Source organism: Elgaria multicarinata, chromosome 9, assembly GCF_023053635.1.
Source record: "Elgaria multicarinata webbii isolate HBS135686 ecotype San Diego chromosome 9, rElgMul1.1.pri, whole genome shotgun sequence".
Taxonomy (NCBI): domain Eukaryota; kingdom Metazoa; phylum Chordata; class Lepidosauria; order Squamata; family Anguidae; genus Elgaria; species Elgaria multicarinata.
This window is the reverse complement of record NC_086179.1, coordinates 68,837,238-68,864,898: the sequence shown is the minus strand read 5'-3', so window position 1 is coordinate 68,864,898 and position 27,661 is coordinate 68,837,238. Positions and strand designations below refer to the sequence as shown.

The 27,661-nt window shown below is 39.0% G+C and overlaps 1 protein-coding gene across 3 annotated transcripts in view; it reads right to left on the bottom strand.

Annotated features, from left to right (window-relative positions):
- Window positions 1–27,661, bottom strand: part of PTPRZ1 (protein tyrosine phosphatase receptor type Z1) — a 134,361-nt gene that overhangs the window by 94,565 nt on the left and 12,135 nt on the right. For all 3 annotated transcript variants that reach the window (XM_063134069.1, XM_063134070.1, XM_063134071.1), the window contains exon 2: window positions 12,760–12,825. In XM_063134069.1, the coding sequence (XP_062990139.1) occupies window positions 12,760–12,825 (66 nt within the window). The remainder of the gene's footprint in view (window positions 1–12,759; window positions 12,826–27,661) is intronic.

Below are 27,661 nucleotides of genomic sequence, written 5' to 3'. Positions count from 1 at the left end.
CAAGTTGTCTCCTAGTTTGTTTCATTGCTCTCAGCCTCAATGTGTACCATGGAGCAATATGAGTTCTACCATGAAGAGGATATTGAGGAACAATTCTGTCAACCACTCAGGTCATTCCTGCATTCCACAGATTGACCAGAGTTTTGACAGGAGACACAGCCACATCAGCTGGAAAACTCCCCAGAGCCCTTTGGAAACCATCCAGATCCACTATCCTCTGGTGGTGGCTATCTAAATGGGTCTTCCACCCTTGCAGAGGAAAAAAAAAGTTCATGTAAATCGAAACCTCAGCAGGAGTTGATCCAACCATGACATAAGACAAATTTGAAGTCCCCCAACTCCAGATCACCATCTCCAAGGCCAGCTGCACACACACATACGCACACTCCATCAAGAGTATGGTTTGCTACATGTGTTGGGCTGATGCCATGTTAGCAGTCATGGAAGCCATTCAATCCTGAGCTGCCCCAGTCAAGTTGCTGTCAGCATAAATGGTGATGTCCCCAAAAACCAACAGACTGGGGAATCTCAACAGCATATCCAAAACCACATCCGTCACCTCAAGTAGCAAGAATGTTAGGCAGTGGGGTGGATGGTACACCAACAGAACCCCAATCTGTCTCACTGGCCCAACACAAGGTGCAAACACTCCAGAACAGGGGGGAATCCGCACGTCGTTCTGAGATCGCTTTTAAGCAACCCCAGTACGGCGTGAAAGCAAGCGTGTAACTTGCCTTTTGAAGAGCCGACGAAGAGACGTCCTTGCCGCCGCCGCCGCCGCCACCCAACTCCTTCCTCGCCGGCTGGGACGGAGAGCTCGGGGGAAGAAGGCGGGGTGGAGAGCTTCTTCCGCTCTCAACCCCGCCTTCTTCAGCCGAGCTCTCCTCACCGGTCGGCAAGGAGGTCTGCGGGTGGTGGTGGCGGCGGGAAGGACGTCTCTTCATCGGCTCTTCAAAAGGCAAGTTACACGCTCGCTTTCAAGCCGCACTGGGGTCGCTTAGAAGCGATCTCAGAACGACGTGCGGATTCCCCCCAGTAGTCACATGGACAGGGAGCCTCCAGAGAAAGATGGCATTCCAATAGACCACAGCAACCCCCCTCCTAAATTCTTAAATATACCTAAAAGTATATAATATAATACTTCACTGTCAAAAATATGTTTGCTGGAATATGAAGCCAGTGAAACCTGTACTAAGTGAAAACAAGGGTTTGCCTAGTCTGCGGAACCTTCCAACTGCCTCCTAGCAGACTCAGGCTCCCAGCACAGAACCATCTCACCCCCAGCTGCAACATCTTTTTGGGACTGGGAGCTTAAGAGGCAGGCTCCTTTGGGGGCGGGTCCACCACCAGCGGGGTCACCTCCGAAGGGGGCGACACCAAGGCAAGGGCCTGTCCCCTTGTTTGTTTGTTTTGTTCCCCTACTGACTTATAATTTTGTTGTGAATTTTAAACTTTTTTTTTTAACATTTCTTTTCCTATGTTTTAAAACGTATGTTTTAAACTTTGTAATACCGCATTGAGGCCCATTATTGGGCAAAAGGCGGGATACAAATAAATATAATAATAATAATAAAGGACAGTGCTAAAAACCCTTTTTGTCTGAAATAATTTAATAAACTGTTCCTTTGCACTTTATGAGACAGAAGGAAAGATTAAACTTGCATTACAGAAATGTGATTAGTATTGTAGATTCCTATACAGAATTAACTTGACAGGCAATGATAATGTATCAGTGGTGGGTTTTTTCTTGTGGGGTGGGGTGGGGGGACATTCTCATTGCTCTGCTGGAGGTACCATTTCAAAGAGAGTAATTACTTTGCAAGCCTAGAATCTACTTACATTATTTAGAATTCTTACAAAACTTCCATGTACTTCCTAATTTGATTCATCATTTAACATCTGTGGCCAACTGGAAAAAATATTTTAACTGCTATTTCAGGGGCATTGGGGGACAGAATGCTTCACTGATCTGAGATTCATAGCACAATCCCACACATGTCTACTAAAAAGAGAATCCCACTGATTTCAGTGAGTTTTACTCTCAGGTAAATGACAAAGAATTTGCAGCCTAAACCTTCAATGCAATCATATGCATGTTTACTCAGAGGAAAGTCCCACTGTGTTCATTGAAGCTCACTCCCTAGTAAGTTTGCATAGGATGGCTCCTTTAATCTTGTATAATGAATGTAATAACATTAAATATTTACAAGCTGAAGGATTGTTTTCTTCATTTGAAATGTTACTCAATAAGTGAGAAAGTAAGGTTATAAGAGTTTGTTGGCATAGCACAGACAAAGAAGCTTTTGGGGGCACAGAATGGGTTTAAATGGATACACAAGTGACGGGGTAATGCTTTAATATTAAGGGACAAGTTGGCATACACACATATCAGGGTTAGAAGCTTTGGTTTAGATAAGGGTTATCAGGGGTTAGAAGCTTTGGTTTAGATAAGGGTTATCAAGGGTTAGAAGCTTTGGTTTAGATAAGGTGATGAAACATGATTTGGAAATATGATCTGATATTGCTCAAAGACATTAGTCATATGAACTTGTACCAACTGTATGTATCCCTGTTACAGCTACTAGCTGAAAGGCTCAAGGTGACAGAAAGGTAAGTTTGTGGTTTAGAAAATCGCTGTGTCCATAAGAACAGAGAAGTAGACCAGACAGTAGACTACATGAAAAGCAGAAGTAATATACATCAGAAGGGATGGAACATTCTGGGAAGAGGATGATCAAAATTGATGACATGGACCAATAGACGTAGGTATTTTAGAATAAAATTAGTATGTATTAGGAGGGAGGTCTTTGTCTTTGAGAAGGGTATTTAAGTCTGAACCCAGAGGGAAAAGATTCCTTTCCCTCAGGCATGACAACCAGGATGTTGCTCTGAGCCTAGCATGTTGGCCTCAGTGACTTGCCTGGGAGAAGTGGAAGTCCCTCTGCAGAGAAGAGCTCCTTCAAAGAGTCTGTATGAGTGGTATTGCTGTGTTATCAGTGTGTGTGTGTGTGTGTGTGCGTGCGTGCGTGTGTGTGTGTTTGACTTAACAAAAATCTTGTTCTCCAGAAAACTGCCAGACTTGTGAGTATATTCTTTTAATTTGCTTTGCTGAATGGAGGTTCTTGCATGTTTGTTTAACTCTCTTATATTGTTTTAATAAATGTTTAAAACTGTGATAACAGTTTCACTGAGTTTGTAAGTCTGAGTGAAGTCAATCATTCTGGTTGTTTATCTCCAGATCTTCCTTTCACCTACTATAGTGGGGAATTTAAGGAGTATTGATGCAAGGTACTGCAGGAACCACGCTTCCGAGCAGCCTATGTTCAGTACCTCTTAAGAATAAGTCACCTGAAAAATTCCCTACAAAACGTATATATTATTGGGTTTTTTTAAACATATCTTAGGCAAAATTAGACATAACTTTAATTATGTAATTAGCCCTTGTGCAAATTTAAAAACAAATCCACAGCAGGTGCGGAGATGGGATGTATGAACAAGATTGGAGCCATGGTATAGGGGAGGGGGCTTTAACCCTTTGCCTGTGTCACAACCCCAATCTGGATCAGTTCTCCCCACCTTCTATGTGTCTGGGAGGAAAGCTTATATTGGTGGCACTGGAAGCTTTCTTCTTAAGCAAATAGCAGATCATGGGCAGGATTTATGGCAAGGGTTAAAGCCTCTCCCTATACCATGACCTTGATCTGATCCTCCCCACAACAGCTGCTCTTTATTTTTTTAAAATCACAGAAGGCTAATGATATGATTAATATATCCAGTTTGGTCTTGAGTAAACATAATTCTGGCAGCAGGCCTATTACTAAATACTGATCTAAACGTTTTGAAGAGTTAGTGCAAAATTAGATGTGATGTACAAGATTCATGATCAAACTCTCCTGCTTTAAAAAAACAAAACTTCAAAGGAGTCGTGTGGGGTTGCTAATTTGATTGGGAAGTTATGCTGGGGAGGGATGGTTAACTCTTTCCTCCAGTGCCATTTTTCTTATCTAAACTACTGCCTTCCTCCTTAAGCTGATATTAGGTCCAACATCTGTTTCTCACCCCCTTGCCCTAAGAAGCTCATAGAAGCTTGGGCTTATTTAGATAAGGCAAAATGATTTCTAACATCATTTTTATTAAGCTGCTCACAATTGTATGTTAAAATGTAAAAGAATTAATTAAATAAGAGAGCTAAAAACTAAGGATGTGCAGGGCATTCAGCCAAAGCCAGTGCATTCAGCCAATGCCAGTGTGGTATAGTGGCTAAAGTGTTGGACTGCGAGTCGGGAGATCTGGGTTCTAGTCCCCACTCAGCCATGAAAACCCACTGGGTGACTTTGGGCCAGTCACTCAGACCAGCCTACCTCACAAGGTTGTTGTTGTGAGGATAACATGGAGAGGAGGAGGATTATGTATGTCACCTTGAATTCCTTGGAGGAAAAAAGGTGGGATATAAATGTAATAAATAAATAAATAAATAATAAAGCCTGAACTGAATCAGGCTCCTTGGTACTGTTTCTGGTGCTTCCTGAGATGATGCAGGTTTCCCTCCGAAGTGACCAAAACCAAAGCTGGAACCACCATGCCATGTCTGCAATTCTGCTTCTGAAAGGCTAACAGCCTGTCTCCAAAAATAGCATCTTTGGCTTTCACTTCTCTCATCACTGATAAAGGGATGGTGGAGTGGGGTTGAGTGACTGACATGTTCATCTTCTAATCACAGGGCATGTTTTACCAGAGGGGGAGATGATTCCAGCCTCAGCCCAAGAACAGGACACCTGAGAGAAACCACTGAAGATTTCTATCAGCCTTATGAGCAGAGTATAAAATATAAATTTCCCCATGATAAACAGCCATTGCACATACATGAATTACTGACCTAGTAAAGCTCCCATGAGAAGCTTCCTGCTTTGTTATGCGAACAGCATTTCATTCATCTTTCTTTCTCAGTTAGATTCAACAGTTAGCAATCATGCTACTGTAACAAAGCTTTTATCTCCGGAACTACCAACTCAATCACAGCTTTTAAAACACAGCTAAAAACTTTTCTTTTCCCTATAGCTTTTAAACTTTGAGTTTGTTCTGACTCTATACTGTTAGCTTCACCCTTCCCGGTGCCTGTTTACACTTCCCTGTGCCTGTTTGCATTCTCTTTCCCTCCTTATTGTTTACTACAACTTTATTAGATTGTAAGCCTATGCGGCAGGGTCTTGCTATTTACTGTGTTATCTGTACAGCACCATGTACATCGATGGTGCTATATAAATAAATAATAATAATAATAATAATAATAATCTTGCTTGTCTTAAAGCGCACATTATGCTCTGATTTAACAGAATGTGCAACTGATATTGATGGAATTGGTATTTTACAACACCATTGTCTAATAAAAGTTCTACCAAGTGTCAACAAATGAACTTTTGGGGGAAGTGCAGGAAATAATACAAATGAAGGCCAACACTTTTTAGCCCATGTTACCATTTGGCTGCCAGCAAAACTACCTGTTTCTTGGATTGTGCTGAACTTCCTGCAACCTCCTTGCTTTGAATGGCATTCTCAACCATGAGACTCCCAGGAAAAGCGCTAACTATGCAACTCAGGGCCAAACTAAACTTTCAACTAATCACACATAGAGAAGCTATGTGTAATAGTTTTATTTCCCTTCAGTAAGCCAATAGAGGCTTTTTCTCTCTCTTTTTAACCCCTCCTCCCACAAGGAGGTGGAATTTTTTGGGGGGGGATGGTTTAACCCATCTCTCCTGGAGCACCATGGTCTTGAATGCTTACACAAAGGCAAATAAAACTATCACACACAACAACACTATGCGTTATTAGCAAGACCTTTAGTTGGTCATCAAACAGTTAGGCAATCCTCAAGATTCACCTGGGGAACCTGAAACGTAACAGTTTGTGCAAATGCAAGCCAAGAGACACTAAGGTCACAGCCCAAATTATGCTGAGGCTGTATGGTAAATGGCCAGTTCTACACAAAGCACTTTGAAAACCGTTTGATCCTGCCAATGTTGCAAATGGATAAGCTGGAGCAAATTCACATCTGTGACTCTGTGAAGAAGTCATTTAAACACAGTGAAAACAACAACATTGTGCTAAGTCTATGATAAGTCTGAAGTATGCCAATCCAAAGAGGTTGGCAAGAGCAAATACTCACAGTAAATCACAAATAGTCAAAGCCAACAGAAGTTTATTTTTTTCAATTACACTGATATGTAATGATGCCACATCACACCCATAAACTATAATAAACTGCAAAGGTAAAATGCTGAAATTGCTGATGCTGAGTAAGTCCTTCCGAGTGCCCAGAAGTAAGTGGCAAGCAAGGAAAATATGCTTTTTGCTTAATGAATCTGTTGATAAAAGTATGAACCATCAATGGCCAAATTGTCCACAAGAATAAAAACAAATGTCTAAACAAGATGAATGTATCTGAAGATGTATATGAAATTAGTTTAATACTGTTCCATCTGCAATTATTTTCTAGCAGTGCGGATGGAAGGATGCATCAAGGAACAGAAACAATGGTGTAGTTTGATGGCGTCACTCACATATTGCTTTATTATCTAGCTATATCAGCTATCAGTAATTTACACTTATAGAAAAGGTAAGTATATTATTAGGTGACCTTTGATGTACTTTGAAAGAATATTGGACTTCAATTAGGAAACCAGGATCCACATGCCCACTCAGCCACGAAGCTTATTTACTGTAGCTAGGTCATCTTGGCCAAGTCAATATCTCTTAGCTTAGTTTACCTCACAGAGTTGTTGTGATGATCAAACTGGATAACCTGATATATGCCAAGGGTGGGAACCTCAGCCTGAGAGCTAAATCCATCCCTCTGAAATGCCCTGTAAGGCCATGTGCTCTTCTCCCAGACCACCCCCTTTCTCCAAAGCATTTGGTAGGTTCCTGGCTTTTGCACAGTTTTTCCCATTCTAAAAGGTTGAAAATGCTCTCCTAAGGCTTAGTTAGTAAGATAAGCTATGATATGTTGGCCTTTTTGCATTTTCGCCCACCCACCACTGTAATGCAGCCTCCGAGAGCTTCTCCAAAATGAAATTTTTCACTTGGGCTGAAAGAGGTTCCCCATCCTTGATGTATGCCATCATTGTTATTTCCCATGCTAACATCACCAGTCGCACAGGCAGGCTGATCAAACCTGAGTTAATGAAATAGCATGGGGATTGCACAAGAATTGCAAAACTTCTTGCACAAGAGCAATATCTTTAGATTTAGTTTCACTTTTCACAGGCAACACTCTAGTGTAAACTATAAAATAGCTGTTGCATGAGCAGAATATTCTGCCCACATGTGAAAGGGTGCCTTTGGATACAACCCTAATAAGAATCATACTGTTGTTTCCTGTGAGATGGTTTGGGGTGACCAGAGATGTGTGGTAGATAGATGACCTTTTTATTTTCTCAGCTTTTTAACAGTCTATTAACTTAATTTTAACTTTGCTGTTTTAAATTTGTATTTTAAATCTGTATTAAATTCTGCATTGTTGCTCGATTTTATCCTGGTTGTGTTTTTATATTATATTTTATATTATGCTTTTATACTGTTTGTTTTATATTTTGAATGGTTTCCATGTTTTTAATTTTTGTAAACTGCCCAGAGAGCTTTGGCTATTGGGTGCTATAAAAATGCAATAAATAAATAGATAAAGTAACAATGCTGATGCGAGAAACCAGGAAGGGAGGTTGGCCAAGTGTCCTATTTTACAGAGGGCCGTCCTCTATTTGAAGGGCTATCAGCACACAGTCCTCTATTGGAAATGCTGAGCAGTCTAAGAGGAGATCTACACTAGTCAAGTTAGAACGTGTCTTACTGTTTTTAAGTGTGTGTTTCGTAGTATTACGCCACATGACATAGAGTTTGTGACGTTTTATTGTAGTCTGTTCTCCGGTTTTGATTTTGAACTTCTCTGAAATAAATCGTTCTATTTGGTATGATGTGGCCGATTTCATCGTATTAAATGGGTTTCCTGTATTTCTTTAGCCAGTCGCATTCCTGGGGGGCATGTTTATGTAATTTCCGTGCCCAAAGTTGGAGCCATTTTTTTCTTTCAAGCCTCTTTTTTGCAGCCACTTCCAGTTTCACTTTTGGGAGGCTTCTTGGTGGATTGTTTGTAGGTGGAGGGGCAATTGAAGCAGAGAGAAGAGGAAGTGGGAGGGGAAATGGGCAGACGAGGAAATAGAACAAATGGATTTATTTTCTTAGTGTGGCCAAAAAGAATGCATTCCCATGGAAAGAGAAAACATAAATAAACGTTTTAAAAACCGCTACGTTTTAAATCAAAACAAAACGTTCAATGACTGTAAAAACAACATTTCATATACTAGTGTAGATCCCCTCTAAGTCTAGTTTAAAAACAAAAAAAGTAAGAAAGTACAGGAGGGCCCTTGAAGCTGCCCATCAACAGTTAGTGTCTGGGGAGCAGACTGAACAGGCACACAAGTCACCTGGACTCAGCCTTTCCCACTATGATGGGATGTATTATATTTCTATTTAAATGATAGCAATTATTTCTAAATTTGCATCTATATGTGTAAATTGTTAATATGTGTTCTCTTTTGTCCTCATAGAATAGTAGAGTTGGAAGGGGCCTATAAGGCCATCGAGTCCAACCACCTGCTCAATGCAGGAATCCACTTTAAAGCATACTTGACAGATGGTTATCCAACTGCATCTTGAATGCCTCTAATGTGGGAGATTCCACTACCTCCCAAGGTAATTGGTTTGGTTTCATTGTTGTACTGCTCTAACAAACAGGAAGTTTTCCTGATGTTCAGCTGGAATCTGGCTTCCTCCAACTTGAGCCCATTATTCCGTGTCCTATACTCTGGTATGATCGAGAAGAGATCCTGGCCCACCTCTGTGTGACAACCTTTCAAGTGCTTTAAGAGTACTATCAGGTCTCCACTCAGTTTTCTCTTCTCAAGTCTAAACTTGCCCAGTTCTTTCAATGTCTCTGCATAGTGCTTTGTTTCCAGACTCCTGATCATCCTCGGTGCCTTCCTCTGATCCCCTCCAGCTTGTCTGCATCCTTCTTGAAGTGTGGTGCCCAGAAGTGGACACAATACTCAAGATGAGGCCTAACCAATGCCAAATAGAGGAGAACCAGTACCTTGTGTGATTTGGAAGCTATAGTTCTTTTAAGGCAGCCAAAAATAGCATTTGCTTTTTTTCCCAGCCACATCACACTGTTGGCTCATATTCAGCTTGTGATCTACAACAAGATCTTTCCCGCTTGTAGTATTGCCAAGCCAAGTATCCCCCATCTTCTAACTGTGCATTTGGTTTCTTTTTCCTAGGTGTAAAACATGGCATTTATCCCTATTAAATTTCATTCTTTTTTGTAGCTCAGCACTCCAGCCTATCAAGATCACTTTATTATTATTATTATTATTATTTATTTATATAGCACCATCAGTGTACATGGTGCAGTGTACATGGTACTTTGAAATTTGTTTCTATCTTCCAGGGTATTAGCTATCCCACCCAGTTTTGTGTCATCTGCAAATTTCATATGCATTCACTCTTCTTTGGTAATGCATGAATGATCACTCTACAGCAGAACTTTCCAAACTGTGTGTCACGACACGTTAGTGTGTCAGCTGCAGTGTGTAGGTGTGTCAAGTGAACGTAATGAGAAACCTCTGAGTCTATGTGAAATAAGAAATACCAACTTGCATGCATTTTTATGCAGCAAAGGTGCCGATTAGTATGGTGCACTAGCATATTCGTTTTCTTATTATGTAAATCACATATTTCCTATCCAATTTCAAAGTACATTTTTAAGATTTATTCAATCAACTTGTAAGATACTTATTTTCATACACATATAACATGATATAAATATAGGAACACAGGGACGATCCTGGGGCGATCGCCGGGATATTGCCCCGTCTAACTATTAGTATAAAACTGCAAAACCACACAAAGACCATAGCTAGACGGGGCGATATCCCGATGATCACCCACGGATCGTCCTTGGGAGTCCAAACGATGCACAGGGCATACTGGGAGCAGGGATATCGCCCTACAGTTTTAGCCCGCTTTTTCCGCAGTCTCAGGATGATCCCGAGACCGCGGAACGTGTGGCCCAGCCTTGTGGTTTGTCCTGTCTCCTCGTGAGTAACCGTAAAGAGCTGGGAACCAGGGATGGGGCACAGAGCTTCTCAGGATGGGCTCTGTGCCCATCAGGGGTGGGGTGGGGGGAGCAGGGAAATTCATTTAATTAAAAAAACTAACCTTTTGCACAAGAATGCTCACCCTTCTTTAAAAAATAATAATGGTGGATGCAATGTCGCGCACAGCGTGTAAACCTGGGCGACGATCTTGCGATCATAAAATTGTGAGATCGCCTCCCTCTGACGCCCCTCGTCTAGCTGAGGCCTCAGTCTAATTTTTTTTTTAATGAGGTCTATGTGTTAAAACCTGTGTCTCCTAACAGGAAATGCTTCAGAGACAGTTTTTTACCTGCACTCTTCTGCTGATCTGGCTTAATTGAGATTATAACAATTAAGGAACTGAACAAGGGGATTTCACTTGCATATTATCCACACAGTAGTCTGAAGACTAAGGAAACAGACCTGCACATGCTATGGAAGCCCTGATGAGACAAGAGCAGCTGTAGATCTGCCAGTGCTTGCAAACAAATAGAGAAATCTTGTCCTTTCTCCAAAGCAAGTCCTATCTACAAAGGACAAAGTGGAGTGATGAAGGCAGAGAGAGAGAGATAGTTAATAGATCCTTTATCTCCCCCCTACCCTCAGAATATCTGTGACCAGTAGGCTTCAAAACGGTGTAAGATTAAATTAATTAAGACACTTCTTTGAAGCTAATTTTTTAATGAATGCCTCCACACTAAGTACTAAAATAAAGCTTTAGTTCTAATAGGTTTCCAGATGATGAGATGGTGGTTTAGTGCACTAATGAAACACTTATGGAACAATTATAGGTAGTTTGATGATAACTGGCTCTCAAGAAAGCGATCCTCTACTTGATTCATACTGATGATGGAGAAATAAAGAAGGGAATAAACAGATTAGCTGTTTGTGGTTTATGAGCAGAGGAGTGGATTTGATGGAGCACAATCTGGTGACTGTATGAAGGAGACGCCTCAAAATTATAACCTTTGGGGAGATCTAGTCATTAATTTTAATTCTCTCCGCTGATAAATTGTAAAGGAATTTTATTTTCTAGACATACTGTGGGCAACCTCTGCCCAGGAGAGCAGGAAGACTTTATCTAGAATAAAATGATTTTGTGAAAATAATGTCATCTTTTTTAAAAAAAATAATCTATAGTGCTAGACACAATTTAACCTAAATAGTCAAACGAAGTATTGGAATTGTGTTACTTTCATAAGAAATTCTCTGAAATACCAGTAATACCTTACAAGGGGACATTTTAGGGAAGTTTAATAACTTCCCTCTTGGCTCATTTCAATATGGAATTGACAATCTACCCTCCATAACTTTAAAGAATTACAGTGTTCTTACAAACTAATAAAAACTATTGGATTTGTTTACACCTGGACAATTTTATTTATTTATTTAAAATAGGGTGACCATATTTGGGAAACCAAAAAAGAGGACACCTAGTGTGTGTGGGGGGAAGCAGCTTTCTGAGTCCTGCAGAAAGTACGTTATTCCCCCGCCACCTTAAAGAACCCGATTGGAGTGGAGGAGGGGAAAGGATTTCATTCTGCACCACCACTATCCACTCCAATTGGGGCCTTTTCTATAATGTCCACGAATGACCCACTTTCCCCTTTAAGACCTCAATTGGAGCTCAGGGTGGGAGAATGATGTGCCTCAAGAAAGCATGTCACTCCCTCCTGCCATGCTAATGGCAGCCTTAAAGAGGAAGGTGTGTCATTCCAGGACATTATTGAAAATTATAAAAAATCCCCCTGACACCATGGAAAGAACAAAAACCAGGACAAATCCGGGGAAATCCTGACAGTTGGTCACCCTAATTTAAAATATTTCTTCACCGCCTTACAGAGCAGAAACTCTCCCAAGGCAGTTTACAGGAATAAAATATATAAAAGCAGTTAAATGTTAAAAGTGATAAAAATAAGAACACAGTAAAATGGTAATAAAAACAACAATAACAGCTAACAATAAAACCAGCAACAATGACAAAGGCAACAATAGCAGTCAATACCAATTTTAGTATGTACATAGAAAAGTAAAATACAGTGCATGTAAAACTCAATATTCATCATGCGAAGTCATATGAGAATCCCCCCACCCCAGTAAATTATGATTAACATGAGACAAAAACAGGAGGAAATCATGAGTAAACAAATGCAAAATTGAATGGAAGCAAAAGAAGACAGATTTGTCCAACGTATGAAATTTAATGTAATCCTTCACATCGGCTTCAAAGTAGAAACAAATCTGAACATTCTGGATTCAGTTTGGAAAATAATATTTTAACTCTCAATTTATTATTTTCATTTTAATATTGAAACATCTGATGAGAAAAGAAATCAATTAATTCAGGAATAATACTATGAATTTTTTTTTACAAAGCGTAACACATTTCTTTCGAATGACTATATAAATATATCCATTCATGACCATTCCTTGACCACCTATTACTTTTAATGTTTAATCTATGTTAGAGTATATTTTACCTGTTTCAATTTACTTTGCCTATCAAAAGAACAACAAACTGTGGATTTATAATATTAAAACATCATGAAATATCAAATAACAAACTTACCTGAATAGGACCAGTCAACCTCTTCAATATATTTTCGCTGAGGTCTAAAGTATGCAGAAGCCAATTCTAAAAATAAACAAGCAATAATAAAAATGTAAGCATAAAGTAGTACAGAGGAATCGAAGAACAAAAAACATTCAGTATCAATGTACTAACTTTCTTCTATATTTTATCCAAACAACGTAAACAATGTGCCCCACAGTCTTTCCGTGTATCTCATTAGATATGAAAAGTAGGTAGTTTATTTGGGTTATTGCACAGTTATCTTCTAGCACCCAATCCACACTCCCATATTTGCATCTTCCACCTTATCTATCACTGGACTTTCAGATCTGAAAATTTCACTTTCAAGAATCATCCTGAACAAATATAGAACAACAGAGAAGGACTAATGAATTGATAATGGTTGTACTGGAGTAGAATTAATTAAGCAGGAGACTTTACAAACATATAATAAGGAATACCTGCAGACAAATTTGTATTTCATGGGAAAATATGTTGGGTATTATTTGCCGTGGTGGGAACATATAAAACTACAGAAAGAGCGTTTGGATGGAGCCCATAAAAGGGCCTCTAAATGCAGACTCCTCTTTAATCCCCTAGTGTAACTAGATTAATTTAGTTCAAATAAGGATGAACATTTACATATATATTCATGAAAGTAACATGGCCTGCCACTCATTAAATGATTGAAAAGATTAAAACACTACAGCAGACCATGTCAGTTCCATAGATTTGTGCACACTAGAATCCAGCTAAGCAAAGAGTAAAAAAAAGAATTTATTTATTTATTTATTTTATTTATTACATTTCTATACCGCCCAATAGCCGGAGCTCTCTGGGCGGTTCACAAAGAATTTTGATTCTATGGATCAGTAATTTATGGCAAGAACAGGGCAAGACCTCAGATTCTGCATGGATTCACTTTTAGTACTCCTGCCATGTTTATAGACTGAACACAGGATATGTGTATTTGGAACAAAGAGTTTTTAAAAAAGAGTCTCAGAATAATGCAAGAGGGGTGAAATCCTAGGTAATTCTAAGCTATTAGCAGTTAGTGTTGCCGATTGCCAAAGACTTCATCAAAGACATGGTCGCATGCTCCTCCTTTGCGCCTTCCCTCCCCTAGGGTGACCAACTGTCAGGATTTCCCCGGATTTGTCCTGGTTTTTGTTCTTTCCATGGTGTCAGGGGGGATTTTCTATAATTTTCAATAATGTCCTGGAATGACACACCTTCCCCTTCAAGGCTGCCATTAGCATGGCAGGAGGGAGTGACATGCTTTCTTGAGGCACATCATTCCCCCACCCCGAGCTCCAATTGAGGTCTTAAAGGGGAAAGTGGGTCATTCGTGGACATTATAGAAAAGGCCCCAATTGCAGTGGATGGTGGTGGTGAAGAATGAAATCCTTTCCCCTCCTCCACTCCAATCGGGTTCTTTAAGGTGGCGGGGGAATAATGTACTTTCTGCAGGACTCAGAAAGCTGCTTCCCCACACACACACTAGGTGTCCTCTTTTTTGGTTTCCCAAGTATAGTCACCTTACCCTCCCCATATTCTGTCTTCCCTTGTGTGCCAACTTTGATGTGAAGATCCTGGTTTCCATTAAGGCAGTGTTCCCCTTTTTATTTGAACTAGAGAACTCTGGCTTAATGTCAATTAACAAAACAGGAAAACAAGTCAGGTTCAAATATTTCCCTGATTTGTTACCCAACATTAAACAAGAGTTCCCTGGTTTGGACATAATGGGAAATTTTGGAATAATGCAAGCCAAGGTGTTCACTTTGAAGACAATGAGTGATGAGAGGAGAGAAGGGAGGAGTGCACAGCCAGAGTGCTCATCCATGGCTTCATAAATCATGGTTAATGATGCATCAGAGAATCATCCAAAGATCGCTGACTTGTTGTGAAAGGCAAATGTCAGAGAGAACAAGGTACTAGGTGACAGGGGTGGGTTGGGGTTGCAAGCCGATAGAAGGCAGGGCTGATTCCATGGATGGGAGTTCAAAAGAGGGCCTAAGGGAAATAGAGTGAAAGAAGCAACTGTGACAGGAGAGTAGAAACTCAGAAAAGAGAGTAGAGGAAACGAAGACAGAATGGGATCTGTGGAACAGGGTACACAGGAAAGTACAAGTGGAAGAGACAGTTTAAGCTGGTTTGATATTGTTGAAAGATCTGGAGGAAAATTCCCAAACAGTGCTTTTGCTACAGCAGGGGTAGGCAACTTGTGGCCCTCCAGATGTTTTGATTTACAACTCATATCAGCTCACACCACTGGCTATATTACCTAGGGCTGATGGGAGATGCAAGCCGAAATGTCTGGAGGGCCATAAGACAGGTAACGAGTGTAGAGACTTAAGGATCTCCAAGGGCTCATCTACACCAAGCAGGATATTGCACTATGAAAGTGGTATATAAAAGGCAGGAGCCACACTACTGGTTTATAGCGGTATTCAAGTGCACTGCAGGATGTACACTATTACTTTATAGTGGCACTGAAGTGCACTGACAACTGTTGGGGGCCCATGACACATCTACACCAAGCAGGATAAAACACTATGAAAGTGGTATGAAAATGGTTTTTTTATTATTATCATTATTTATTTATATAGCACCATCAATGTACATGGTGCTGTACAGATTACACAGTAAATAGCAAGACCCTGCCACATAGGCTTACAATCTAATAAAGTTGTAGTAAACAATAAGGAGGGAAAGAGAATGCAAACAGGCACAGGGTAGGGTAAACAGGCACCGGGTAGGGTGAAGCTAACAGTATAGAGTCAGAACAAACTCAATATTTAAAAGCTATAGGGAAAAGAAAAGTTTTTAGCTGAGTTTTAAATATGGTGGCCATAGCTAGATCAGTCCTATATCCCGGGATTGTCCCGGGATCATCCCTGTGCATCCAAATGACACACAGGGGATCCCAGGAGCAGGCAAGGATGACCCCGCCATTTGCCTGGGATAATCCTTAGGTCTAGCTAAGGCTGGTATGTGTCAAGGGCCCCAACAGTTGTCAGTGCACTTCAATACCACTATAAAGCAGTAGCGTGGCTCCTGCCTTTTATATACCGCTTTCATAGTGGAATATCCTGCTTGGTGTAGATGAGCCCCAAGTCACCTTCTGTTGGCTGGCATCATTTGGTGAAAACAGAACAGAGCAGGTGTATATGCTGGTAGGAAGAACTGCAGAGAAGTAAAGTCTGCTGAGTTTAGAATTAATATTTCCATGATTTTTGTAAGCTTTCACTTGTCTGTAACAAATATGTTTCAGCAATGAATCTGCTTAGCATTAATTAGCATACACCCCAATCTTAGAGGTGTGCATAGCTGTGGCTTGTACTGGCATAGTTACAATGGTATCCTCTCCTTGGCAAGTGAGGCAAACTCATCCTGCTAAATGCCTGTCAGTTATAATCCCATTACAAACAGACTCATTTAATTGGGTCATTATCTAATTAATTAATATCTCCAAGAGAAAGTCAAGAAAAGAGCAAATTATATGCATACGTATGTGATAGTAGCTTTTCTTCTGTGCTCATGTAAGCCACTGTACTCCAAAGGTATTGTATGAATACAAGCACAAAGGGATCATAAGCGGAAATGTTTTACCCTTAAAGGCAGCCTAAACATACTATTAAACAAACAAACAAACAAACAAACAAATAAATGTAATTTACTATATTTTGAAGTTAGCAGTCATAGGGCATGCTAGGCCCTGTATTTGGTACGGATAACACCTTCCATCGGTGTATTTTCAAAGATTTCTTTTACACAACAGCTAACCAAAAGCTCTGATTCTTAACTGTTAGGTGATGTTTCCTATTTCTTCCTTGATCTATTGTTCTTGTAATTATTGATTCAAACAATCTGTTAAGCATTCATATGCAAAGCTAAGTTGAGTTTGGCCCATGTTTGGCATGAGCTACTTCTTCACCTTAAAACTCCACAATGAGCTCTAATGGGCAAGAAATGGTAGCTCAATGAACAAGCAAATAACACATAAGGAAGTTTTGATGCATTGCACATACTCAGTTTATATAATTTCTGTACAAAAATCTCCAATTACCAAGACACGGAAAGCTATTTATTTATGATGTATTATAGCATTTCTTTCTAGTGGCCTTATTATTTTAAATAAAACAATACCAATGGGGGAAAAGAAAGATGATTTAATATGACAAGTCTGTATCTGATAAATATTATGTCAATACTTTACAAATACATGTGCAACAGTACATAATACTTTAATAGAATTCTGTCAATCACTATCATAACTGCAACTACCACCACTTTGAAATCCCAGTGGTTTTAATGCAACATTGACATAAATGGAGATTAAAAGTGTTTAAAATTAGCTGGACAGTGCCTTGATATTTATATGACACTTTTCTTAAGTACACAAAATGGTTCACATATATTATCTCAGTAATTTTTATATCACCTCTGCAACATAGACCAATGAGACTGAAGTTGAAAGATAGGCACTTGTAGGGAGCTGGCACAGTACAGTGGTTAAAAGAAAGAGCAATAAGGTGGAAGTCTCCATTCGAAATCTCACCTCATCCATGAACCCACTGGCTGTGTTCACATGCAACACTAAGCCATAGCTTATGTTAACCATGATTTGTACCTTTTGCCATGAATTGTTTTGCATGTCAACAAATAAACAACTAAGTTTCCCCTATTTTTGGTTTGTTTCTCTTTCACTTATTTTGCCAGACTTCAGAACAGTTTCATTTTCAGGCTGCTCTTATTGGGTGTCACTGTTTCAAGAAAGACAGCAGGACATAAAAGCCAGAGATAAGTCACGGATTTGGGTTCAGACATTATTTACAACTAGCCATGGTTTAATCAAGCCAGAACTTGTAAGCCAAGGACAAACTATGACTTTTATTTGTGGTTTGTAGCTGGTTAATAAACCATGGTTTGTTTGTGGGGATGGGTTCAGACTCAAGCCAGATTTCAACAAACCACACGATGAGTTATTGTTATGTGCGAACCAGGCCACTATCTGTTAGCATTCTTTAGTAGATATCTGTGAATCACTGCTTATTAGTTTATAATCGTTAGAATCCATTTCCTATTTCATCTAAAACTCATGTTACCAAATTACAATTCTCAGCTTGTCATGCTGCCCTAAGTAAAGCCTTCACAATGACTGAACTCAGTACCTTCTTCACAATTTTCTAGGTCAGCTAGTTTTAACAATAGTGAATGAAATTCTTTAGCTTGTAGTAATTGGATATGAACATGATTCAAGATCAAATGACTTTCCCACCACACCCAAAGATTGAGCTATGGAAAAATTACACTGATATATGTGCAAAACAATAAAATCCCTTATAATAGGAATCTGCTTTTCATTCATACAAATATAGAACTATGTGGATGTATTAGGAAGTTTCAAGAACCCAATTTTAAATGCAAAAGTGTACTATTTTAGTAAAATCAACTAAACAAGTGTTTTATTTATCAACAATTTACAGTCAACATTAACTGTCCATACTTATGCCAGAAGTATGGATAAAAAAACTCATTTTGTTATTTATAAAGGGGGACGCTCATTGTTACAGGTTTATACATATTTTTACAAATCTATCCCAACTAGAAAATCTTAATCCCACATTTCCTATCATATTAAACGTTTTAAAGGAAAGTTTGAATCTAGCTACATATCCAAAAAAGATAATGTTTTTGGGGCACTGCACATGTTCTTTTGTTCTGCAAGTGCTTGCAGTTGTGTAGCTAAGCTCGACTTCGGGGCTGAAGTCCAGGGCATCACACCCTAGGGGCTCCCAAGTGATTGCCCAGAGCAGTGGTGGCAAACAGGCTTGGCGTCAGCACCAGGGCTGGCATGTGCATGTTGGGACCCACTGGAACTGAAGCTGCTCTCCACAGAATCCTTTCCTTTTATTAAGATGGATAGACCTTTCAAAAGCTAAACAAACACAATTGTAAGAGACAAGGATCTATCAAAGTCCCTACTAAACTCAGAAGAATTGTAATCAATATCTAAAAGACACTCCAGAAAACCAGAATATATACAACTTATATATACCACTTAAAGCAGGAACCTTGGTAGACACGATCAAAACTCAGATCATCCTTCTCCTTTACAAAGGTAAAACTGTGGAAATGGCCATCACATAAAGCTTCACCTTTCTGCACCATCTAACCTTTTAGCTAACACAACCACAGAGATCCTTTTATGACTTCTCCTATGGTACTAACACAGCGTGAAAAGTCTCATTTTGTCCGTTGAACCAAATAATAGGTGCCATGACCTTTTTTGAGTTGTCATCTTGTACTTTATTTATCCCCCTTCTTTTATAGGAAGCCCTTCATCACAGACATTCTTACAGACTTCACATTAGCTAACTGTATACAGAAAGGTCATATCATGCAATATTAGGCTATCTAACACTGATACAGCCAAGTGAAAACAGTTCTTGGACTTTCAGTAATTAGAAAACTAAACTCTTATTAAGATTATTTCTCATATTATCTTGGACTACAAGAACAATGGTGTTATAAAAGATGTTTCTAGCGGTAGAAATTGGTAACATGTAGTCTGGAGACTTTAAAGCTATGTTCTGATAGAGCTCAGAATGATTTTAATTAATTCCATCTTTCTTTTTGGAAGTCCTGTTTAAATAGTGCAATAGCATTAATGCTACATTTTTAAAATTCTTGGTTGTTCACACATATGCATGTTATAGACTGAGAACTTTCTCTAACAGTGCAATGACTTTTTTTTAAAAAAATGAAAGGTAAGTTTACTGCTCTGCCTGGTAATCAGACATTTTTAAAAATGAAACTGAAATATAACGAAGTGTAACAGAAAGTTGGATTGCCTTCCAGGTCAGGCCAGGCCAGAACCAAGAGATCAAAGATTAACCTGGATAAGATGGAATGAGGTAGAATTGAATGAAGACCCTACTTTCTATATCTTTGCCATCTGCATGGAGCAGATATACAAGTCTTGGTTTTGCAATTTAACTCCTAGCTCAGGTCCATCTCCTTCCACGTGAGGCAGCATGTGGGAAATACCATGCAAGCAACTGTGGTGAACTGTTAACATTTCAGACATAGTCCCATGAGATACGTTTTTATTTTATAAATAAGAAACAAATAGAAAATGATGATTGCATAGTCTTCTCTCGCAGTCCCCTTTTTCTACAAACTTCTCACATTAATCACCTTATTCACCCTGACAATCCAAAATGATTTTTCTGTGTGAAACCATTTAAGTATTTGTATTGGTGAAACATTATGCAGATCACAAGAGTAATAATAAGTGGATTTTTTTTTAACCAAACCAGGTGGCCACTATTGCCATCTCTGAAATGGAAATCCTTAGCGAATGATGTTTAGCTCTGATTAACTTGGTTATATGAATGCAAAGCATGTCTTGACTGCTGTCCATGAAAATAACCAATCCTTTTCATGGGTTAATGCCATTCTAGCTTCCTTCACACACTGAACAGATTGCCATGGACACAAATTCAGAACCCAGCCATTCATACCAGGTCTCTGGAAGTTTACTTAAGTTTGCAGAGTGAACAGAGTCAATACCCTACTAGTGCAGTGTTTATGGTGTAACTTCTGCAACGTCTATTTCTGTCTCTGAAGAAAATGTTATAGTTAAATAACCATATTAACCAATATGAATGATTTATATTTTTCTCTTTAGGTGTACTAATGCTAGAATATATTTCTCAAATTAAAATATAGGTGATGAAACTAAATGTGTTCACTTAACATAGATTGCTGCTTTTGTCGCAGCTATGAGCAGATAAAGCTCCAGAGACATCATTTTAGCAGGACATCCAGTGCTGGTGAACAGAAGAACATGCAAAAAGTTCAGGGGAAACAATAGCCTTCCTGAAAAATGGCTGAGGTGGGGGAGGGCAGGGATGAGACAGCCCTGAACACAAGGCCACATGTGTGTCATTACAGGAGTGAAGCGGGAGAGCTCATTCTATAGCAAAAGAATACGCACCCACTCACATTTGAAGGTTTGTCTATATCCAGCTCAAGATTTCCTCTAGGTTGCTTAGCTTATGTCATATTGCTCACCCCACCCCCCACCACTTGCTCATTTCACAGTCAGGATTCATCTCAATGAATTCTCCTGAATAAACATTTTGTGGTTTTTAAACCTTCCTCACCATTTGGAATGCATACAAAAATATGCTATAGCATAGCCTCAAAGTGCAGAAATGGTGCCAGTATTTGCATTATCATAAAACAAGAATCTTGTTTATTCCTTAACCAAAGCAATCTGGGGTCTTTTCCCACTGAAATTATTTTCTCTTTAACTAATCTCATCAAAGCATCTCTTTCTCATCTGCAATCTACTTTTGCAGCATATAAAGCTAATTATGGAGCTAATGTATTTTTGCCTTTGATCCCGAAGGGTGGAAATTTACTGGGTTCAGGGTTAATTACTACTTTCTATCACAAGCTTAAAAAAACTTTAATAACGGCAGATCATGTAACAATTTTAATCATATACCCTCATAGCAATAAAATTCACTGCACAACCCCCTCCCCCATTAATTAACAAGAGGAGTAAAAGAAACATAAAACACAAATAAAACGATTTATTCAGTAAACACTTTCCTTCAGAATGCATTTTCTCTTGACAAATTGCTAGATTATTATTTTTTGTGAGTTAGTGCATTTAACATATGCATTTCTTTGAACCTCTTGCCCTTCATTCATTTTAACAACCAAAGGGTCTTCCTCTACTATTGGATAAGCTTATTTTGTGGAAGCATCTTATTCTAGAATTTACTTATTTAATTACATTTATACTCCACCTTCATTCTCACCTGCCCATCACATTTTACCCTCACAACAATTCTGTTAGGCTGAGAGAGAAAGATATTGGTCCTATGTCACCCAGGCCAGATCTACACCTCGTGTGTTATCAATATGATCCCATTATGGTGATGCTATATCCCCCTTGTGCATTTATACCTTGACATCTGTTGAGGTATTTTGGATAATACAGAATAAAAAGTGGGAAATAGCACTAGAAAAGTGGTGTATGGAATGCCTAATGTGCCCCAACACTTATCAATGCACTTCAATACCAATAAAAAGCACTAGTGTAAGTCTAGCCCCAGTGTTCTTTGTGGCCAGGTGGGAATTTGAACATGGGTCTCACTAGTCCTTGTTGTTGTCTCTTGTTCCATAAAACTGCATAGCTACAAAACATATAACCTTATTCCAGAATATGCCAGTTCTAAAGTCACCCACAATAAAATTATTCACACAGTCCTGAATAATGCTTACCTCTGTGTCACAGGCTCCTTCCAACCACTGTCTGGCTGACTTTTCTCCACCTTTCACACTTCATATCCATTTTCAGCACTGAAAGCTTTCCTTCTCTGGCTCTTTCCCCCTTTCTTCTTTCATCTCATTTATAGTCCCCAGGGAGTAAGCTCTGCCTGAGAAATTATCTTTCTTGGTTGATTCTTTCTAACTGTGATTTAACCTATTCCTAACACTCAGGTGGATGTAAAGTGGATGCCAAATCTGTGCCAGAGTTTCAGTAATTATTAATCCAAAGTAGTAAAGATGCTCAATGCTTAGGACTGAGGAAAGACACTGAGCCAATTTTGATCATAGCTTGCACATAAGACTTTTCCTAATGCCCCCTTGCCCCTCATCTCTCTTTCCCCCCTATAGTGGGAAAATATACTTTCCATTTTCCTTTCATTAGAAATTACTTACTTATTTTACATAGATTCTACCATCCTATGCAAACAAAAATGCAATTTACACATATTTCAATGACCAGGTGAATAGTGTTGGGACACTCCCTTCTCCTTAAAACTATAGCAATCCATAGAGGTACCCATTGGTACATTAAAAGAAATAATAATCTATAGCATGGAGCACTCACTGTCCAGCCAGTTACAATTTGGGTACTCCTGAAATTTGCACTAAAGACATGAAGTGGGGGACTATGGAAAAAGTAGATGCTGTAATCTCTGTAATAAATTCTGGAAAGAAATGCTTGAGAAAAGAAGCCTCATGTGCTTCAAGGTTATTGAAAGTCAAGGGCTGACACTGGAGGGGTTCACATGTCATACTAAGCCACCCTGCGAATAATCCACAGTGGATGGTTGTTTGCTGAACAATCCGCAGTATATCCAACAGACAATTGGGCTTGCCATGGCTTGTTCTCCCCTCCTTCACCCTCACTCCTCTAGCTGACTCTGGCATGTATACCAGGCACCCATCTTTATGGCAGAACCCATCTTGTCTCCTTGCCCAGCCATCTCCTCACCTTGATCACAAACCCTTCTTTACATTTATTTTTTCAGTGCTTCCAGAGTATGAAAATGTGTTTATAATTTTAAAAATTATTATTAATATTTTTCCTGTTCTGTCGCAAGTGTGCAAGAGTGCACTTTCGCCTGTCCGATATGTGTAGTCTTGCCTTGTCAATGAGCCCCAAAGTGGATTAAATAACATACAAGGAAATTGACAATGCAAGAGGGCAGATACAATAATTTTATCACAGTTGACAAGCACTGTGGGTGGGGGTGGGGTGGGGGCAAGGCAGGAATAAGACTAAGGTACAGGGGGAAGCCATTTGCACAGTTGAATGTGGTGAACAAGTAACAGTCCCTCCAAAGTACTGTTTGGGCATTAGTGGAGGCATAGTCACTGGTGAGGGAGGCTGGAGGCAGCACTGGGAAGATCATGAAGAGCAACACAAACTTTTTTTGCCAGTCTTGCCATGTGGCTCTGTAGCTGAACCTGGCAACCCACGTTAAAAATTCTTTCCCACATTCAGAAAACACGACAAACCACTGTGGGTGGTTTATCTATAACAAGTCAAATCTATAACAAGTCACGGGTTCTCAGGGTGGCTTGTTCATGAAAATTAAGCCATGCTGCAGAAAATACACTGGGTTAGGACAACAAAACAATCCACCATGGCTTCCTGTCCACAGTAGGTTGTCATGGGAACCCAGTCACTGATTATGCCTTGAGATCAGCATTGCTGTTGCATCATCCTTTGCTGATGTTGATTTGTAAACATTCTTATAAAGATACTATAAATTTCTGCAGTCTTGAAACTGACCCTTATGAAGAATGCCTTGAAATTCCCATCACTTAAGATGAGAATTAAAATGTCTAAGGCAGCAACCAAATACAAACTTTATGAACAAAACTCCCATAATGTATTAATGAGTATATATGGTCTTGTACAAGCTACAAAACCATCTAGTTTGTGTCTAAATGTTTGTCAAAGTATTTCTGCCCCCTATGACATTTCTTCCATAGATAGGTGCTAGCAATAGACCCAAGCATCCATTCACTCAGACCATTAAGATGAGCTATTATTTGGATAAGGCACACTGATAGATACAGCAGTACAACAGCATAAAACATAGAAGTTATGTGGCAACTGAAAAGATATTTCAGTGTTGCTGGTGAATAAGATGGGGACAACCATTTGGATTCAACAATGCAAAGTATATGCACTTACTATAACTGTAGAAAGCTAAGGTGCTCTTATTGTCCAGTTGGATTTATCACTTATGAGATTCTGTCAATATGTGACACTTAATTCAGCTCTATAATCCTCAATTAGTATATTGTTTGATTGTTTTAAATAATGTTTCATCCTACTTTAAAGCCCAAGAAGATGATCTAAAAGCAGCTTACTAAGGTCATTCTTATAAAATCTTAGCATATAGTAATAAATGTTGGATCAAGACAGAATCAGATTTGCATGCCCAATATTATGCAAGCCAGCTTCATTAAGTCAATGCTTTGGTTATATGAAAGAATGCAATGTTTTAAAACAATGTACCTTTCATTCAAAGTGATTTCCAGCAGAAAAAACAATCCCTACCTACAGTAGGGAATTACTATGAATAATTACTAGAGTAGGGAATCACTTTTTTGATGTCTATTGAGCAGCTTATAATAATGGAATGAAAGAAAGAGAAAGCTGAATTAAAAAAAATCTCACTCAGTTATTCACTGTTACTATACAGTACTACACAATGGTGGGTTGTTGTTGTTGTTGAGGGGAAAAATACTTTGGTATGACAATTAATAAATGCAAATGTTTTGTGCTCCTTTTATGCTTACTATGAAAATCATGAGACCAAAGACAATTGTAAAATGTCCCATTGGATTAGCCACTTAAGAGCTTTTATCAAGATGTGACACTTAATTCAGCTCTATAATCGTCAACTAGTTTATTGATTGATTGATTGATTTAAAAAGTGCACTACTGCATGTCTGGCTTGGGGTGGAGAGCAAGACACTCATCCTGTTGGTGGTGATATGGCAGGCATCACTTGATAGGAATGGAATGTTTTCACCCGATAACAGCCTACCTAGTTGCTGGCTGAGTTTAGCTGCCTGCCCAGCTAGTCTTTTGCAGATCTAATTTGAAAAAATGTGGCCCAATTTTATACCATAACTATGTGTCTCATCTCTTTATTTCCCTTCCTCCAAGAAGATTCTCTCAAAGCAGCTTACAAAGGTCATTTTCATAAAATCTTAGCATTTCTTTGAAATTTTCTTTACATTCTTTTCATATTAGGAAATATTATTTCATGTCTGAACATCTCAAGAAAATGGGTTTTATACAATCATTTTTATAAGAAAGAAAGTAAGTCTATATCTGAATTTTCCCATGTCATTCTTCTTTGGCTAAGCTTTCTATTGAAAAAAAAAGTGAAGATAGCCATGTTGGCCAAAAGAAAAATCCCAAATTCCATATCATAATTATACCCTGATTACCCAACTAAAAAAAAATACAAAATACTGTACAAGCTTTCTAGTTCTCCAGAATCTACCAGGTACTGAGTTAATTTTAGGCTGCACCTAGGACTGTCCCAAGGATTGCTGGGAAGGAGAAGCAAATATAAAATCAGAACCATCAGTTCCTCAGTATTTCATTTGAAAGTATAACCTTATTGTTTATTTATTTATTTATATAGCATCATCAGTGTACATGGTGCTGTACAGAGTAGAACAATAAAACAGCAAAACCCTGCCACATAGGCTTACATTCTATAACTTCTATTGAAGTTATCTCCATCACAATCAAGTTTGCATTTCACCGCATTCTAAGTTTTTTTAAACTTATGTAAACTTGTTGTTGTTGTTTTTAAAAAAGACCAGGATTTAACAGATGTTGGGATACATTATTTGGAGCACAATTGCATGTGCTCATTGCAATATTCTCCAATGGAAACAAATACCTAGTTGATATTTTATGGTGTTACTTTATTAATGGCAAACTCTTTCTAACTAATCTTCAGAATCTTTCCTAGACTGCACTATTCCACATGCCTAGGTTATTGCCTAATATTTTGGAAGACTTCCAATTCTCACTCCAGACATATTTTACAAAATCAAATGATATATCACTAAGATTTTTTAAATCCAATCCAGAAAAGATTGGATTTCAATAATACTCCTAACATATTAGTGCACACTCCAGATTATGTGTATGTACCTGCACATATCATGATCATGAGCATGGATATAAGCAGAGGTGAGTGCAACCTTGGGGCACACAGCCAATGCCACATGCCATAACTTCCTCATTCATGGTATTTATAATAATCTGTCACAACAAAGTAGCAAGAAAAAGCTTGGTGTGCCATGCCATCAAGCTTCAGAAAGCTCTTTTCAGCAATAGATACAGCTAGTAAGTAAGCCACTCTAGTAAGTAACTACAATGGAATAACATACACAGAGATCAGCAGTCATTCTGACCTGAAAACCAAAAAGTGTTCAAGGTCTTAAATATAATCATCAGAAAGAACTTGAGTAAGGAACTAGACAGTGAGGAAGAGCCAAGCAATTTGAATATATGGAAGCACATCTGTTAACTAATGGCATTTTATCTTGAAATTAACATTGTATGGAGCTACCCATGATCTGCAATTTCTCCACTATCTGTGCCGAAACAGACAACATTGCATGTAATAGAACAACACTATGGGTTGGATCTAAACTTAATCATACCTGGATCAGAGCCACTGAAATCAACCCGACTTCTGCTATAAATGTGACCAATCCTGGATCCTGACCGTTAATAGTTTTGCAGAATAGAAATTACAGGCAGGTGCACCTTGCCATGTCACCTTGCTGCAGGGATGAGAAAAGCTGCATCTGCCCAAATCCCCTTTCTACAGAGCTTTCGTATGTACAGTAAGCCTGTCCTGTATTGCCTCTGGTTACCTGAATTGTCTGCATGGTAACAGTCCATCTTCCACAATAAAATGAGGATGGCTTGATGTACAGCAAAGCAGACTTGCTCTTGTTCATGGTGCTGCAGCTGCCTTACTGTGTGAACACTGGGATTCATTGTTCTGGCTTGAAGCACAGTCAATGCCTCTTGGATGTCCAGCTGGGACACAAGAACTATAAGCAGCACCCAATGAAAGTGCAATGAATTAGTGCCATAGTTACATAATTAAGGCTTTCAAGAGGGCAGCATATGTTCATTCCTGTGGATGATTAGCCCTGTTTCTGACACGTAGGAACACACTCCATTCCTCGTGCTACCTCCTGAGGCTTTCGGTGAAAGCGGCACAATCTTCAGGAAACCATGTATCTTGAACAGACAGCATATCAACTTACACAGGAATAATATCTGCATGTTATAGAAGACTGTAATGCTATAGCAAAATATGGCACCAAAATAATTAAAGCAGTTGCAAGAGCATCTCAGTAAGAAGGAAGCATGTGGAGCAGTAGCACAGGCCCTAACCATGATGGTGTTTTGGCACCTGTGAAACATATTTATTTGACCAAATGTGTGCTGATTTTAATGCCTAACTTAGACTTCCTGTTTTATTGTGGATTTTTAAATTTCAGTTTTAATTGTTGTTTTAAT